Genomic DNA, 17369 nt, shown 5'->3' with positions numbered 1-17369 from the left:
CAATTATGTGGTAAATTTATATTACCTATACTTAAATTATGCGGTAAAGTTCAATAAGAATAACTCAGTCAAAAATAAGAGGCAGAGTCCGTGGCATCTGAGTTTTATGAAGGTTTTATTCCTTAAAAAGGAATTGGTTCGAACCAGGTATCATGTTCCATCACCACAAGGGTTCAGGAAGGGAATGGACATGGACATGTACAATGCTTTATTAACAGAACATCATATATATAGTCAATGCATTACAGTAGAGATTGATGCAGAAGGCATAACAGCTGAGAGAAACGAGATAAGGACACATGTACGTAACAGAAGGCGTGCATGAGGGCGTGCACGGAGATGTGTGCTAGACAACGTCACTTGAAACGTATCACAGGTAGGTGGATCCATAGACGAATCCTGCAGTGTCAGCAGAAATACATGGCAAAGATGCGCGCGCAGCAGCATGACGTGTGATTGACGTGGAACTGGAGGGTGAAGGGGACTTGACATTTAGCCCTACATGAGGAGACAGAAGTCTGGGATGTCAGAACAACCTAATCCCAAATCATATCTAATATCTTGTGTTTGAGGAACTGTATTATCTAGAAGGAAAGGTCTCTCGGGCAGAGGCTATTCTATACTGACTGCTAGTGCGTGCATATGCGACTATGTGTCTATGTGTAAAGCAAGGGGGCCATGGGCCTACCATAGTAACAGGAGCTATGAATTACTTGTATGGAGACAGAAAGGCCGGGCCCTTTGCTCTGCAGCTGGGAAGGATGTTTTCCTAAACTACTAGACAGGAATGTATTTTCGAGGAGCGGAGCAGATAACTTGAAGGCTGAATACAGTCTTGGCAGGCAAGCAGGCCGAGCCAGGCACCACTCGCCGCACAGGGAGTAAGGCAGAGGTCAGGAAGCAGCAGACTGTAGTTTTCAGAAACAGAAGTCAGAAAGGGCTCGATGGCAGGAATCAGGGCCTAACTCACCAGAGCTAGTAAAACATGAAAAGTGCACCATGTAAAGACGTTGGCAAGGCACACTTAGGAACCGAATATCCGACCCATTCATGGTGGATCTGAAAGAGGACATGTTAACGTTGGACGCAAATGTATTTGCGTCTTCATAGCTGGTTGTGGAGGGAACATACATGTACTAGAAGCACGTACATGGAGCCGTTGGGGTCTACGATAGGGGACACAATTGACCATGAAAATTCATATTACCTCATTAGAACCATGTAAAAGTGCGAAGGTTCATTAACTAGTATAAAAGGTTCAAACAGAATTTATTTGTCCTGCTTTGTGCTTAACCGTTTGATCATTTCCTCTCTGTAAAATGCACATGCGCAATAGAGGTTTAGAAAAGGAAAAGAGCTACCGCTTGAGACTATAAGTGGCTGAGGTTTAACAGCAGGATTATGAGTTCAAGATGGAAATAAAAGCTAAATTATTAATTTCAGCATTATGGGTCATACAGAAGCAGGTATATGAGGCAAACTTTTACATTTGGAAATTACAAATTGTACAAAAGCAGCTGCATGGCATTGAATCCTTAAACAGTGCATATGCAGGGAGAAACGCGTAGAGCAGTCATATTCTGTAAGATGCCAACGTAATTCGATCCTGTGGTTTCTATTGCTCAGAACCAGCACGTTTGGCAGCTGCCACGTGGTTTTGCTGTTTGTGTAATGCAGAGATGAGCAGAACAGCAGTTGTTTATTAATTCAATATACATTAAAAGCAACTAATATTTGTTGGCCAAAACATTCTTAGAGCTTTGGGGGCTATAAACAGTCTGAATTGTTCACATCTGTAGAAGTGTGATAGGAGTTATGTAGGTACTGAAAGCGCTAGTAGTGTCAATCGGCGGTGACCTCTTGATGAGGGCCTGTGCACTTATTTTGGTTTTTTTCAAATGAAGCACTGATAAGCCAAACATTCCACTTCAAGGACTAAGACTACAGTGTTCATTCAAGTTACCCCTCCTGCAGTCGTTGACATAGTTTGTAACTTGTATACTAAACACTCGCAGCGGCTGAACCCTGGGGCTTCACCTCCACACAGTTCCCTTCAATTTCAGAATATGGTGCACTAAAACCAAAGTGTCAGCCGTTGCCTGACACTTCTGTTAAAAATAAATACTTAAAGAATAAACCACTATAAGGTGCACCCAAAGAAAAAGTCCACAGTCCTTTGTATAAATGAATTTTCTCCTTTATTCCAGAATTCTTTATTTCTTTTTTCATAAAAACAGCCAAGCATTACAACCAACGCTTTTCGTTCAGACCATGCTGAACTTCATCAGGGCTTACTATCCTTTATGTTCCTTTGTACATGCCTTCAGAAAAGTGGTCCTTTTAATTTGAGATGCCAGTAATTTGCTGCACTATAAAATATTTTAATTGGGCTAGGGTCAGAATATTCCCCAACTGAAACACCTGAATCTGTGTATAGATGCAGTTCTGGTCGATAACCTCTGAGTCCATAAGAGGCCTTTTCTAGCTCTCTCGCATCCCTAGTTGTACGAACGCCTTGACTTGTAAAACACGCTTTAAAAAATTATCCTTAGACTGACTAGGTATGTGCGCGCGCACAAAGTATGGGATAGTGATTCAGTCTTATAGCACCCTCCTCTGCAACATTTGCAGGGTTTTCCATGCTGAGTACTCCAGTTTGCTCTTATGTCGCCCAGCGCTAGTGTGTTGAAAGTAAGTCTCAAAAATATCATTCTTATCTCAGGCTTCAAGTTTATAGACACGTAGCTCTGGGGCTTAAATAAGTCATAGGTAAGTAGCAGGAGTTCCTCCCTTTTTTACCTTGAAAGCACCTTTACATTTTCCTTAGAAGACAGTAAAGATGTTTTTGCTAATTTCTTGAAGAGGCTTTATGCCAATGCACTGTCTCAGGCTTCATTATGGCTCAAGTCATCTGAGATTCAAGCAACGTTCATATTCATTAGTTTTATGCATTTTCTGTATCTGCAGAGATCTCTCCAAAGTGCATTTTTAAGTGACCCTGGTGCTGCATTTCCAGACCCAGTTGGCTTTGGCAATTTTTGTAATTGCAAGTTGTAATTTTGGATGAGTTTAGTCTTCATGCTTGTAGTGGGGTTTTCCTCTCAAATATAATGGGGGTGTTAATGTCATGGTTGCATTTAATAGATCTAGAATTTTGGCTTTAGTGGATGTATATGTTCAAATATATCATTCCCATGACATTTGACTGTTAAATTAATTAGGCATGGACATGGAATTAAAAAGTGAGGACTCAGGACTACTTTCAAGCTTTTAACCACATGCGCGCTAGCGCAATTTTGCTCCTACGCTGAGATTTTCAAAACCGCATGTTACGTGACGAGCTGGGCTCGTCATCAGCATGCGAGCGGGCTACACCATGACGAGCCCAGCTCGTCATCAGCGTCGAAGGGGTTAAATGAAAGGACATGTAACATTTTTGCTGACAGTACTTTCTAAATTTAACATACATTTTTCTCTGACCATCACCACTATCTGGCTACACCCATTAGTTGCTGCTTGATTCTGCAATTAAAATTATATTGGTTAAGTTTGGTTCTAAATGTTGGTTCTTATTATACTTCTTTATTTATCATATTTATTTCCACAGGACAAGGTTGACAGCATTCAGTTTTCTAACACTGGTGACAGGTATGTTTATTTTATTAATACCAGCATACATATATTTAGAATATGTAATGTTATACATAATATATGTAATGCTATATTTTATTTTCTGTATTTTCCCATAAAAAACTGGTATATTTGTGTCAAATTATTGAGTATGTGTAATATCAGTAGGTCTCATTACTAAAAAGCATTCGAAAATGAGGTTGAAAGGCTAGAATGTAAACATTATAATATTCTCCAATGTGGATCATAAACCCGATTCTTTGAGTCAGTTACATGGTCTTAAAGTCTGTGGCACGCACAACAAGATAGTCTTAGATTGCAGGCCTTGAAAAATTGACAGTTAACCACCAAACCCAGTGGTAGATTAACTTAAGGTACTAGACCCATAGCTTCTCCTCTTTATCTTGTTTCTTAAATGTACATTTAAAATGTGCATTTGGTATACAGGTTTTAACTGTTTTCATTTGAATAATTATAATGCGCAAGCGCTAATACATTTGGTTCTTTTTACACGGGTGCCAAATGAAGACCGTATCAATAGAATTTGCTTTAATTGGCTAAATCACCTCTCATCCTTTTAAGCTACCATCTAATACCTTGCCCAATATTTGGTTGTCCACATTTATCAAGAACTTGGAAAATTCTGCACTCCAAATGGTCTTTACTTGCCTTTCATACAAACACACACATTTGAACTCTAAGGGACAATAAATCAATCTAAATTCTGCATCTTAGGATCTTTGTTGATAGTTATAAACTGCCTGTGTGGACTCAATTGGAATCCTGGATGCAATGGTTCATATCATTAGCAGAACTTTTGAAGCCTATCTGAGGAAGATTTTTTTCCAGAATCTAGTCTGCCTAAGCCAAAAGATTGCATGTTGGCATCGATATTACAAAAATTCTGAGAACTTGTCCTGACATTGAGAAAATTGTGCAGCTTCGCAGTCTTACAGTTTAAAGCTTTGATAAATAGACTCCTGTCCCTTTAAGACTCTAGGAGCTTCCTGTTCCCATAGTGCATTGCACTGGCAGTTGCCTCTCAGTCGGTTCCTTTCTCCAGCTCATTAGTAGGGTGCCAGAACACATTAAATGTTTCACTCCTCTTTCAGAGAATGTTTCCTCCAATTTTCATTTATTCAAGGTCACACAACTTCTTTTTCTTATATCTACACAGGGAATGTGTTTTTGCTACATTTTACAGTTTGTTAGGTCGAGCCTGGGCAGCGCTTATGCTGCTCTGCGAGCTAAGCTGTATTGGAGTACAGAATAGAATCCCCGCTCACTCTGCCCACATTTGTCATTGGCTTGTGTCATTGTGCTTCGTAAATGTGGCTTCTGATTCTTTAATAGGCGTTAGTCCCTCCTGCGTACTGCCTTGTTTTTAGGCCTTTTCGACGCTTTTGGTGTCACCAGAACAGTGTGCAATGCCATGGGGTTTTAAGGCGTGTCAAGCCTGTGCGCGTCAGATGTCTGGCACTGACCCGCACCTCATCTGTATGTGGTGCCTCGGCGTGCACCACGACTCCAAAGAGTGCGACACCTGTTAGAGGATGAAGCCTAAGTCCCTGAGAGAGCACCGTATGAAACTGCTGCCCGCACGGTTGTCCGATCCAGCACCTTCAGGTCGCCGCTCTCCCCCTCCAGATCGGGTTTGTTCCAGAGGTCGTTCCCGCGAACGTCACTCGAAGGCAGTTAAGCGCAAGCACGGAGGTCTTCCTCCCATTCGCGTACTGCTGGCGCCCTCCCCTCTCGCTCTTTGCCTGGTAAGGGCGCCCGGCAGCTGTTTCCTCCATACCTTCCCTTTCCAATGGAGGCTTATTCTATTGCACTCCAGTCATACTTTGGGTCCCCACCTCTCCCTGGAGTGCCTTCGGGTCCCAAACAGGTGGAGGGCACTCATGTCGGGTCCTCGCCAGTAGATTCTTCCTCAGCGCCGGCAGTGGGCATCAACTCCGGTTCCGGAGACGATGCAACGCAGATGTGACACGGCCCAGTGGGTCCTCCCAGTTATTCGTCCAGCCCACCCAGTCAGTCTTCGCATAGCTGTGAGCAGCTTCCTGCGCTGACGTCGGAGGTGGCGCCGGCCCCGACGCCCGACTCGACGTCCGGTCTGCCCAAAAGTGCACCTATTGCTGTAGGATCGACGTCTGACGGTGTCCAGGTCGAGTCCCCTGTGGAGGTCGTCGACATCCAGACTACTCCACCTCAGGCCGACGCCTAAGCTTCCTCAAGAAGTTGCTGCCCCCACAGACTCCTCTGATGTTGCTGGGACCTCCACGCGGTGTTCATCAACGCCAGCAACAACGCCTCTTTCTTGTCAAGAGGTTGACGCTTCTCCGAATTGCCCGGGTCTGGGGCCCATGGTGCAAATGCCTTGTGTTGCCTGGCCTTCAGGTCAGTCTCCGGCTTATCCACTTTTGTTGTCAAGTGGACGGCTTAGTCTCCAACCGTCTCCTACCGGCGGTTTATTCTCGCCTAACCGGATGGCAACTGAAGCTGGTGCTGCTTACGCACGTGACATTCACAGGGCGACAGCTATTCTTAGTTTTCAACCTCTGTGGTCCATCTACTTTCTGATCCCTTACTGGATCCGCTCCATATTGAGCCTATTGAGGTGGAGCCTTAGCTGCCATTTGTCGGCTCTTTATTTGACATTTTGTTGATCCGGCTATTGCTCGTAGGCACCGTCCTGCTCCGGGTGATCCACTCTGCCTGCCCACTTACTCTACGGCTCAGGGACTTGTGGTCCAGGCAGCCTAGGGAGTCTAGTTGGCTGGACGCGTGTGCTCACCAGCTTTTTGCTTCTACCAGTGCTGGTATCCGCGCTTTAAATACTGCGTGTGTATTCGCTCGTGCATCCTCAACCCTTTGGGGCTTGGAGGAGAACCTTCTCCCTTCTGTCCCAGAGGCGCCGCGGTCTCAGTTGCTTCGGCTTCTGCTTTATGGCAGAGGAATGGCACAATTTGCGCTTCGTTCTTCCCTTGATGCCACTGACTCTGAGGGGAGAGTTCTTGCTTGGTCTGTGGCTTTGAGCCGCCATGCATGGCTGCACAACAGTCGTTTCCCGGATAATGTTCGGGAGGCCCTCAGAGATCTACGGTTTAAGGGTGTGGACCTTTTTGATCGCCATGTGAATTCAGCAGCTTTTTGCTTCTACCAGTGCTGGTATCCGCGCTTTAAATACTGCGTGTGTATTCGCTCGTGCTTGTCTGGGTTGCCATCATTTTTGCACGATTCTCTTCCTTATTTTACTCTATAACGCACATGTATAGTAGGTTCCATGGTTGATGTCCGCGGCCGTTCAGCCTTCTCTGATTTGTTAATCTTTTTTCAGTCCTCTGACTGTGTTTTGCCCAAGAGGTTCCCCTTGTCAGGGGTTATCACTTACCCTATGTGGGATATATGCTAATGCTAGGCGACTCCCTTGCCTTAGTACGCTCCTATGGAGTATTCCTACCGGACATCCTTCGGGGTGTCCCTCCCTATCTGTTCTCCTGCGATTATTTTGTTGGCATCGCTCTATCGCACTTCGGGTGCCTTTAGTCCTCTGCTGTATGTGTCCCCTTCCTAAAAAAAACCCCCAAAAAAACACTTTTTCCATATTGCCTGTTGCCCAGCACAGGTGTTTCTACACTTCTGCTGGATCATACTGTGATCTGTCATGGAGCGTATTTCTTCGAAATACCCGCTTCTTCTGATCCGGGGCACTTACATTGATCCTTATCTTGTTTTGTCCTTCTCTTCTGGTCACTAACCCAGTCTGATGGGGTCACCACCTCTGTGGTTCCGGGCTGCCTGGTGCCCCTTTTGGGCGTTGCCTTATTCATGTCTTGCGCATCTAAGCTGCTCACACTGCCCTGCAGGATGTTTTTCCTTCTTCGCGTGGTTCCACCATCCACACAATGTTTTTCGTACCTTCCGGTATGCCTAGACATCTCCCACTGTCGCTCCTACTTTGACGCTAGGCTGTGTGCCATTGACTCTTTAGCCGGTTGTAACAGACCGCCTATGTCTTGGCGAGTCTTGTATTTGCTACCGGCCTTATGCCATGGATTGGTCGCCCGTCAATGTTGTCAAAAATGTCTGGTTGATGCAGCTTGATCAGTGCCTCTTCAGTTCTTCTACATACTGGGGCGGTTATGAGCTTCTGTCATTCCGGTTGCCATCTCTCTGTATTTTGCTTACAAGCGACACATTGGATCTGGTGGATCTCCCAAACCCTAGGTCCGGTTCCACTTCTGGCAGTGTCATTTGATTCCTTTTAACTCAAGCATAACTAGTATGCGTTTTCTTGTTCTATACCAGCACTTGCTGGGCAGGAGTCAGACTCTTGCCACCGTTGGCCATGTCTCTTTGCTGGTCCAGGTTTCACAGTGTTTTTTCACTGTTTTGCTTAGTCACCCTGTGAATGCTTTTGGATTTCTGTTGACAACTCGGATCCTGCTGATCCCTCAGGCCCTAGGTTTGGTACATCTCCCTTTTTGAAGTTTTGCACTCTTGTTCCAGCATGGGCATTCTGGCCCTGGACTTTCCCTTTCATTACCCGATATACACAAGGTTTTTTTTCGTGCTGTTCTTGTCGGCTGGTGGTACCTTTGCCTTACATTATTTTCCGCTGTCTTTAGTGCTTCATGGCCTAGGAGTTAGCTGCGTTGATATTACTGTTCCCACTGTGCTTTGTCCCATGTTTGATGGCACTGTTTTAGTCACATGTTTTGCAGCTAAGTTCTCTCTGAAACTTAGTGGGGTTCAGTCGCAGACCCGCCACCTCTACAGGTATGGCTTTGGTATCTATTCTGAGTTAAGGAATCTGCGGCTAGACGTCTCCATTAGATGAATGAGTAACTTACCTAGAGTAACGATGTATCTCGTAGAGACATAGTCTAGCTGCAGATTCCTTAACGCCCACCGCTCCTCCCCGTTCTGCGAGGATCTTTTCAGGTTGGGTTTTCTATACTTGCCTCCCTCTGGGTGGCTTGCACTTCTGCAGGGTGACATTTTCTTTTCATTCCGACACAGAATGTTTCATTGCTACTCCGCCCATTCTCTGGATTTGGCAGTATGCTCATATGTCATGTGTTCTTTCCAGCCCTCGGCCTGAATTGTGTGGTGTGAAATCTTCTTTCATGTTTATTACTCCACCCCGCTCTCCCCTTCCCCATCGCCTTGGGGTCTTTTACCACCCGAGCGAACCATTGCTTCAACTCTATTGTCTTTGCCACATTCTATAGGTCTCGTATTGGGGTTGCTACGTGTCTCTATGGTGATGTATTCTGGTGAGTTATCCCTAATCCTATGTTCCGGGCTGATTGTCCTTCATGGTTATACATTATGAATGTGGACTTTGTCGTCTGCCAGACTGTTTTTTCACGTCCTCATCTCCCTCCAAAGGTGATTTGGTCTTCACTTTGTGGGATTGTTTTTCAGAGCGGTGCTCTGCTCGCCCTTTTTTCTACTTACAAGATCCAGTGCCTGTCACTGTTCTTTATGGTGCTGTTTTTCACCTTTCAATCCTTTTTTCATCACTTTTGCACTCTGTTCCCATATTCTCCCAGTTTTTTTGGTGGTGGCTCCGAGTTGTGGCGCGGAAAAGTTTCTCCACAGAAAACGGACGTCAGCATGCCGGCAGCGGCATATATGGCTCCTCTGACGTCATGTCTGTGGACGACGTCAGGGCGAAGTCGTGTGGTGCCGCCCCCCGGCGTGCAGAGGTGCTGCTGCGGAAAGTTTTCCGGATCCAGTCTGATGCCTGGGGATATTCTGAGTTAAGGAATGTGCAGCTAGACTGTCTCTACCAGATACATCGTTTCTGAAGGTAAGTAACTCGTTCTTTAAAGCTTTTCTCCTACTTCAGGCACGAAATTCTTTCCTGCCATATTCAACGCGAAATGCACGCTTTTAGTTTCTAAGCAGCCTGGGACAATGCTTCTTAGAATAGGTCTCACATTTCCAAGAGTTTGAGCTATTGGCATTGTACATGACAATGAGTTTTATGTATTAATGATCAAAATATGTAAATAAAAGGCAATCATTGTTTACAATGCTAATAGCTGAAACTCTCAAATGCGAGACCTGTTGCATTGCAAATGCTTGTTTATTTCTGTCAAAACACATTTGCTCTTTAAGTTTCTATCCTGTGGCCGAAATAAAGTTGTCTCTAACCCCCACAAGGTGCGAGTGGTGTGTCTACCTGCCTCACATTTGCTCAAATTTCTGAGTTTTACCAAAAGATCATGAGACCTAAGGAAGAACGTAAAAAGAAGGCTGAAAAGTCCTTCAACCATGCAGCCTCGACTGAAAAGTATCCAGCCTCTCACAAAGACTCCTAGAGGGGGAGCGCTAGTGAAAGGAGATCAAGTAAGCAGGACAGGAGACCTTGTCACAACCATTCTTGCCAGCACTCCCAGTCAACGTCTAAGATCACTGTTGGCATCCACAATAACTCATCATCACAGATCTTCGAAATCTAGGCACACTCTGACCACTGTGACCCATTCACCCTCACTATCGAGGTTGAAGAGCCATCGGATGACAGCAACACATTAGCAATTGCTGTTGATTCAGCTTTGGCCGTTGAAGAAACCTTCACCAGTAATATCAAAACACTGTGATTGTTGGCATGACCATTGCCTTTGATATAACCTATAAAATTGACCTCACAAATGCTCTACTATGTTGGATCTGCTGTCACATTTCTCAACTTCACCAAGCTAGACGCCTAGATTCTCAACATCTCTTGTCTTGAAGAGACATCTTGCCTCAGATTCCTTAACTTTTTAATTATTTCTAGGTACCAGCTTGGATACAGAAATGTTTCCAGCAGTACCTCTGCATGCCGGGGGACGGTGTTGTATGACTCAGTATTGATGTTGACTCCGATTGTGATGTCAGCGCAGTCATGTAAGAAGCCATTTCTCAGGCCACTTTCTGGCCTATTTTGACATTTTTTGTTGGTTGGAACAGTTTGCCTTTTTTCTTCATGTCTTCAGCTTTAAGCCTTGTGGGTCATGTGCATGACAGGTGTTTGCTTTGGACCCTCATTCCTTTTGCATGTGGTGTTTGGGAGAAAACCAAAGCGCCGAAGATTACCGCTCCTGTCAGAAGTTGAAGCCAAAAGCACTCCAGGAATGCCGAATGAAACTCCTGGTGGCACGTTTGATGTGGTCCTCGGAGACTTAACTTCTCATCGTCAATCTCCTTCCTGTTCGAAAGTCTGTTTTCGGGACAATTCCAGGAACCGTTCCCGGGGGCTTCACTCCCCATTGACGTCCCAAGGTAAGCCTAGGCGGTTGAAGTCGTGGCATTCCCCGACTTCGCCGTGTAGAGTCATTCTCTCGCGGCTCCTCCCGTTCGCAGGTTGAGGAGTCCATAAACGAGACTGCCCCGCACCTTTCAGTCTTTCCGGGAGACGAATCGGCGATAACCCAGATGACAGTATTATAACTCTCTACATCTTATCTCTGGGTCTTCACCTTCCCCTGGAATGCCGTCTTGCCCCATGGAAATGAGGAGCCGCACCAGTGGGTTCGCCATAGGTGTCAGTTGGGCCCCCTGAGTCATTGGGGCGTCGCCGGTCGACGTCGGCCGATTCCTCTTCAGCATCCATTGGTACTGCTGATGGTAGTGCAAGACAGGTGTCTAACACGCATTCTTCTCCGCATAGCATACATCGAAGCACAGGTAAGATGCAAGTCCGCCATATAGGTCTGAATGAAAGAAACCAGGTCATGTTCAGATCTCTCAGCCTGGCCAATCCAAGGACTCTAGTTATGCGGTCCTGGTAGCGTACTGCTAGGATTGTTTCTTCCATCCTTGCCGGAGTCATGTCTGTGTTTTGGCTTGCCATATCTGAGCAGGAGGGTCCAAAATAAAATGCCTGCTACAAGTCCCAAAATCAGGGGATTGCCGCCAAAGACTGAATGGACAAAATTAGGAATAATTCCTAGGATTGCTTTGAATGGTGTTAACAGTCCCGAAAAAAATGGTCTTAAATACGCCTGGGATGCCTACGGCACTTGACATAGTTAGAATTTGGCTAAGCATTTCTGTGAAATGCACGGGGCAATTTGTTGATAAATGGTCATGTATCTCCGAAGCTGTCCTTGCAACTTGGAGATCATACGTCTCTTTTGATGACGTTATGGGCACTGTTGTCCGTAAAAGCACAGACCTCATTCTGCTTAAAGTATCAATTTGTATAGAAGAGACATTCAAACGAGGCCAAATGGGAGTCTCTGAGTCTCCAGGGCCGTTTGGAAACAATGCTTGCATACAGCAAGTGACCATGGAAGTTACGCTTACGAGATATGCTTTCCTGGCAGCAAGCCACAACAACTGTGATCCGTTATTAGAATGTAACTCCCGTTAGAGAGTTGCTTAAAGAAAGGCTCTATCTGCGTTGCAGGTGTGACATGTTGGTGGCATGAAAGTATGTTTGAAGTTCCTTCACAGGCCCCGTGTAAATTAATACCCTGGCACAAAAGTATACCGCTTAGTGAATGTTTGCAATTTTCACCACTAAGAAATACATTTTTGTTGTTGTCACTGTTGCATGTGTGTGTATATGGTAATTTCCATGCTGACTTAATGTACCCTTTACCCAATCGTTCATACTGGCCAGTCGGTCTCTATTCAAGGCAATCTTTAAATTGGAAAGTTGTTATCGGAATTGTGATAATCCCGTGTATTATCCATTCAATGACAGGTCTTTCTGACATTGTCAATGGTAATCTCTCAAGTTTTTCGATGCTCAGGATTGTATAGTCTGCTCCTTTCTCTGCCAAGCTGATTTGTTTATCAGTAAGGTTAAAGATAGAAAACAATGACGTTGTGTTGATTAAACGCCATGGCACATAGCCTGAACGAAGATTTTGCAGCGTCCAGCCTAGCTGTACAATAGAACGCAATTGCGACTGGCCATGCTGTAACATTAGCAAGTCTTTATCTATTATATCGATGGCAGATGATACAATACTGTCCAGTGAATATATTTTGGAGGACAGAGTCATTAACCCATTGTCCACAACAGAAAGTGGTTTTTCCAAATTAATACGATCAATTTCTCGTATTTTTGCAGCTGTTTCAATTTGTGTTACTTTCCAAGCCTCGTTGTATGCCGCATAGATGCTGGCCGCTGTGAAGCGTTTCTGACGCTGTTTGCGTGGTCCCATAATGAAATCACGCAAGTCAGCACCATTTTTAAGTAAAGTGAAGTGTTGCTTAATTTCTGCCAGTGGGGATGTTTCTAGCCATTCAAGGCAGAGTTTCCCTACACTGTATGTTGTTACTATCCCTGGATGTTGTCTCTGGGAGTATCTAGGGTCTGGTCTGGTCATTGTTAACCCCTGTGTTTTGTTCAGGAATCTATCTTGACAGTTATTAGTGTCAGTAGGCCAGATTAACCACTTTTTCCAATCAGGATGTGTTCTGTTTAGGTGCAAAATTTTAGATACGTCTATTTCAACTTCTGTTGTTGCATTATCAGGTATTGGCTTGGAATAGACGGTTTGTTTAGGTCCTTAATCTTAGCTAGGCCAAGACAGGATGTTTGGTGAATTGTGTCATTTAAAAACATTATTTGTTCTGGGATCATGCAGGCTCTAAATAATGCTTCTAGGCCTTGTACCTGCCAATCTTTTGTACCCCAGATGGTTTTTGTTTCAATGTTATTGTTCCAAAAATCAAAACCAAATGTCATCATTTTTTCATAAAATGCTTCTGAATATATCAATTTAGTATTTGTCAGCATTGTTTTCAACCCTGTTTTATCCAACAGTTTATAATAAAACGTTTCTGCATCACTGGTGTTAAACCCTGAAAAGTACTGGAATTTCTCATAGAATGTTTCAAGCTACTTCTAGGTGGAGTAGCACAATGTTCCCATTGGTTATATTTAAAAACATTTCTAGGTTGTGCAGATTTATGTAAGTAATGGTCTCCGTAATCTGAGAAGCAGTATATCTGTTCATAATTAAACGAACCTTGTAAATAATCATGTTCTGTAAATCTTGCTGACAACACTAAATCAGACATTATTTTATTTATACTTTCAAAATCCCAATCATCAGAGAATGTACTTGGTTTTACAAAGTCACTTAATGAAACCTTGAACTGGTGAGGATATTTCAGGATTTCGACTGGGCCATATACTTCATAGTCAGTCTTGTCCCATACTACCCCGCCGGGTATTGGAATGGCTGTGACATTTACTGATGATAGTTCTCTTTTTTCGACGTGAGATGATTTGTGTTGTTTTAGTACTAATTTGATGTTCTAACTTGCTGTGTCCATTGAATTGTAATAAATTTTCCTAAAATTAAAACCAAAATTAGGCCTAGTAGGAGTATAAGTACCCCTGATATGATCCAATGCTCAATCAATGGTGCATCTAGATATACTTCTTTGATTTGATGAAAGAGTTCTGTTGCTTTTTCTTTAAAAGTCTTTGTTACTGGCGTCACTTCAGGGTCGCTTTGATCTTCAGAAAAGGTATCGAAGTTGATGAAGTAGCCAGAGGCAGTTCTGTCAATTGTTGGAATTGTTTTCTCAATTTGTCTTTCGGTAGCACATTCTGATGCCACATCATTGTAGACTGGTGTTTCTTGACGAACTGTTTCAATCTGTGTGTCAAGAGGCACGAGTTCCATGGCATTATTGCATAGTCCCTCTCTGTGCACTGCAGGTTTATCAAATGTGATTAGTCTTTCAGTTTGAGCCTCTTGGATTGTTGCGAATTTGGGGATTCTGTTATTTCTTGGGAGTCCACTTGGCCTACTGTTTATTATAGGCCACATGATTGTGGTTTTACCAGGTCGATTGATACAACTCTGTTCTCCTTTTTACCAGCAAGAGGCGGTAGTACTACTGATCTTGTTCCGTTGATTGCCAAGACAGGTACTGCTTTTCTGTAAGAAGGCCCAAATTCCTTCTTCACCGCTATTTTTTCTTTGACTAGATCCCCAATCTTTGGAATCCAGACAGGTCTTGCTGGGGCTGGTGGTGCCTCTTCAGTGGTAGTTGGCTGCTGCTTTAATTTTATGTTGCTTAAGGATTTTCTTGTTTCATTCAAGTCTTGTAAAACAGCCTAACGATCTTTGATGTCAAAGTCTATATTCTTATCTTTTACCACTGATACCTGACTATCAAGGTCCTGAATATGCATTCTAGTTCCGAACAATAGTTCGTACGGGCTGAAACCTTTTAGAGAATTTCTTGGCAAAATATTCAGACTAAGTTGGACACTTATTAAATGTTTGACCCACCCATCACCCGAACCTAATACCTTCGCTGTTATAGATTGCTCTATGTCTCGGTTTTTTCTTTCCACTACACTGTTCCCCTCAGGGTGTGATGGACAAGAGTATCGCAACCCAACGCCCATACTGGCCATGGCCTCCTTATAAGCTCGAGAGCTAAAAGCAGAACCCTGGTCAGAATGGAACATGGCAATTGCGTATATGCCGATAAAGACTGGCAGATCTTTTATAACAGTTTTGGCGTCAGCCGAGCGCTGGGGCCACATTCATATGAATCTCGTACAGGAATTCACTGCGACCATGATATATTTGTAGTTGCCGTCCCTTTGTAGGGGACCACAGTGGTCCAGGTAAACGCATGCTAATGGTTTATCTGAGATGAGAAGGGGTGTCTGCACCGGTCGTTATACTGTTGAAACTTTCATTTTGTGGCATATTTCGCATTCTAATACATACTTCTTAGTTTGTATTCTCATGCGAGGCCACCAATATCTCTGTTTTAATAATGATATTGTTGCGGAAACACCAGCGTGTGCAGAAGCAAGCCCTTCATGTGCCGCTGTAATTAGTCCTAACCTGTGTTCCATGTTTGGAATTACTCTATCCCCCACTCCAGGGATTCGAGCAAAAGGAACATTATTCTTATATGTTAAATACAAGTACTTTTCTGGAAAGCCTTTTGGGAGTGTTTTTCTATCTTCTTTTACTGACGCACTGACAGCTGGTAGTATATCGCTGTCTATTTTTGTTTTTGACCGGGTGATAGCAGCTATGGAATCAGTTTGTACAGCTGCGTTCGCGGCTTCATCCGCCAATGAATTCCCTGCAACGTGAACGCCATCACGTTGATGACTCAGAGTGTGTATCACGTGAGTCTTTTGTAGTTCCTTCTGTAAAAGAACTACCTGTTCCCAAAGCATTTTATGCTTGATTGTGCCACCTTTTGCATCTTTGAACCCATTTTCCACCCAATTTTGCAAGTATTCATTATAAGATTGTACGCAATAATATGAATCTCATACTATAACTGTGGGGAATTCGCGATCGCTTTTTTCTAGCGCCATCTTAAATGCTAGTAGTTCAGCTCGCTGAGCTGTACAGTCTCCTAGAGACTGCGTTTTAGTGACCAGTGGTCTAAATTTTCCTTTGTGCCAACGACCTTTAACAATCGCGCACGCAGCACTGTAAGCTTGTTTACCCCCAACTGCAGGTTGTGCTGATCCGTCTGTATATATGATACTTCCGTATTCTTCTAGAGCAGGATTTCAATTAGCAGAGGACATTCATATTCATATTGTAAAAATTCCTGTGTCTTTAGGTTAGGATCAAATTCATACACTACGTCTGTTGCAGCAAGAGAATTAACCAATTGGATCCATCTTGGATGCAGAGCTTTAGCATTTGGAATGCTCGCTTTAGTTACCGCTTCTAAAGCAGGTATAGGTGTAATGATTATTATTCATTTACCTTGTGCTAGGGCCCTTTCTTTTGCTACAGCAGTCTGAACCGCAGTTAGAATTTTTTCCGAACTGAATTTTATTTCAGCTTTTGTGTACAGATGTGATTTGTAAGCAATTGGTACAGTTTCTCCCTCATTAGAGGTTAGGTACGTGAATCCGCATCTTCCTGGGATGACTCTGATTACAAGATAGCGTATATTGTCACGTGTATCTAATTTTGTTTTTGCTAACATGTCTGTTTGCAGTGATCTCAAAATTTCTGTGTGTTTTTGAGTCCAGTTGATTTGTTTAAAATCAGGTTTAATTAGTTCGTAGAGGTTTAACCCTTTCCGCGTAGTTTAATATGTATGTTCTTCCGAAGTTCAGGAAACCTAGAATCGATTGTAAGTTCTTCAGCGTTTTTTGTGCTTGGAGTACAGCGCACTTCTTTAAGAAGTTGTCCGCCAGGCTTTTTCCTTCACTTGATAATTCGTATCCTAGAAATAATACTGTCAGATGGGCAATTCTTGACTTTTTTAAGTTGAATTTGTAACCCTCTGCTGCGAACCCAAGTATCATGGTGTTCACCCTTTTCAAGTGAGTCTCCAAGTCGTCATCTGTTAGATAGATGTCATCGACGTAAGATAATGCCTCATCATCATATATTTGTAGTAACTCTGTTACTCTGGCTGAGAATAGTCCTGGGCTGTTCTTGAATCCCTGTGGGAGCCTACAGAAATTTTTCTGTGACCCCATTACTGAGAAAGCGGTCAAGTATCTGCTTTCTGGTGCAATATTTTGACAAAAGAAACCATTAGCTATGTCTAATGTCGTTTTATATTTTTTGCAAATTATGTTATTCATTAGTGCAGCACTATGCGAATTTTGTACTGCAAATGTTTTGCAACATGAGTTTAGGTGTCTGTAGTCCAAGACTAGACGATATGACTCGTCCGGTTTGGAGACAGGAAACAAAGGATTTTTCATTTGAGAGGTGCATGTTTCAATCACCCCCTGGTATTCAAGTTGATCTAAAATCTCC

General features: G+C 43.6%; 1 protein-coding gene across 1 annotated transcript in view; it reads left to right on the top strand.

Moving 5' to 3' along the window:
- BRWD1 (bromodomain and WD repeat domain containing 1) overlaps positions 1-17369 on the top strand; it is a 2503800-nt gene that overhangs the window by 354174 nt on the left and 2132257 nt on the right. Inside the window, exon 12 of the mRNA XM_086935423.1 lies at positions 3608-3648. Coding sequence (XP_086791549.1) covers positions 3608-3648 — 41 coding nt within the window. The remainder of the gene's footprint in view (positions 1-3607; positions 3649-17369) is intronic.

The sequence above is a fragment of the Lissotriton vulgaris genome, chromosome 8 (assembly GCF_964263255.1).
Source record: "Lissotriton vulgaris chromosome 8, aLisVul1.2, whole genome shotgun sequence".
NCBI classification, from domain to species: Eukaryota; Metazoa; Chordata; class Amphibia; order Caudata; family Salamandridae; genus Lissotriton; species Lissotriton vulgaris.
The sequence above is the reverse complement of the archived record's forward strand: the minus strand, read 5'-3'. Positions and strand labels throughout refer to the sequence as shown.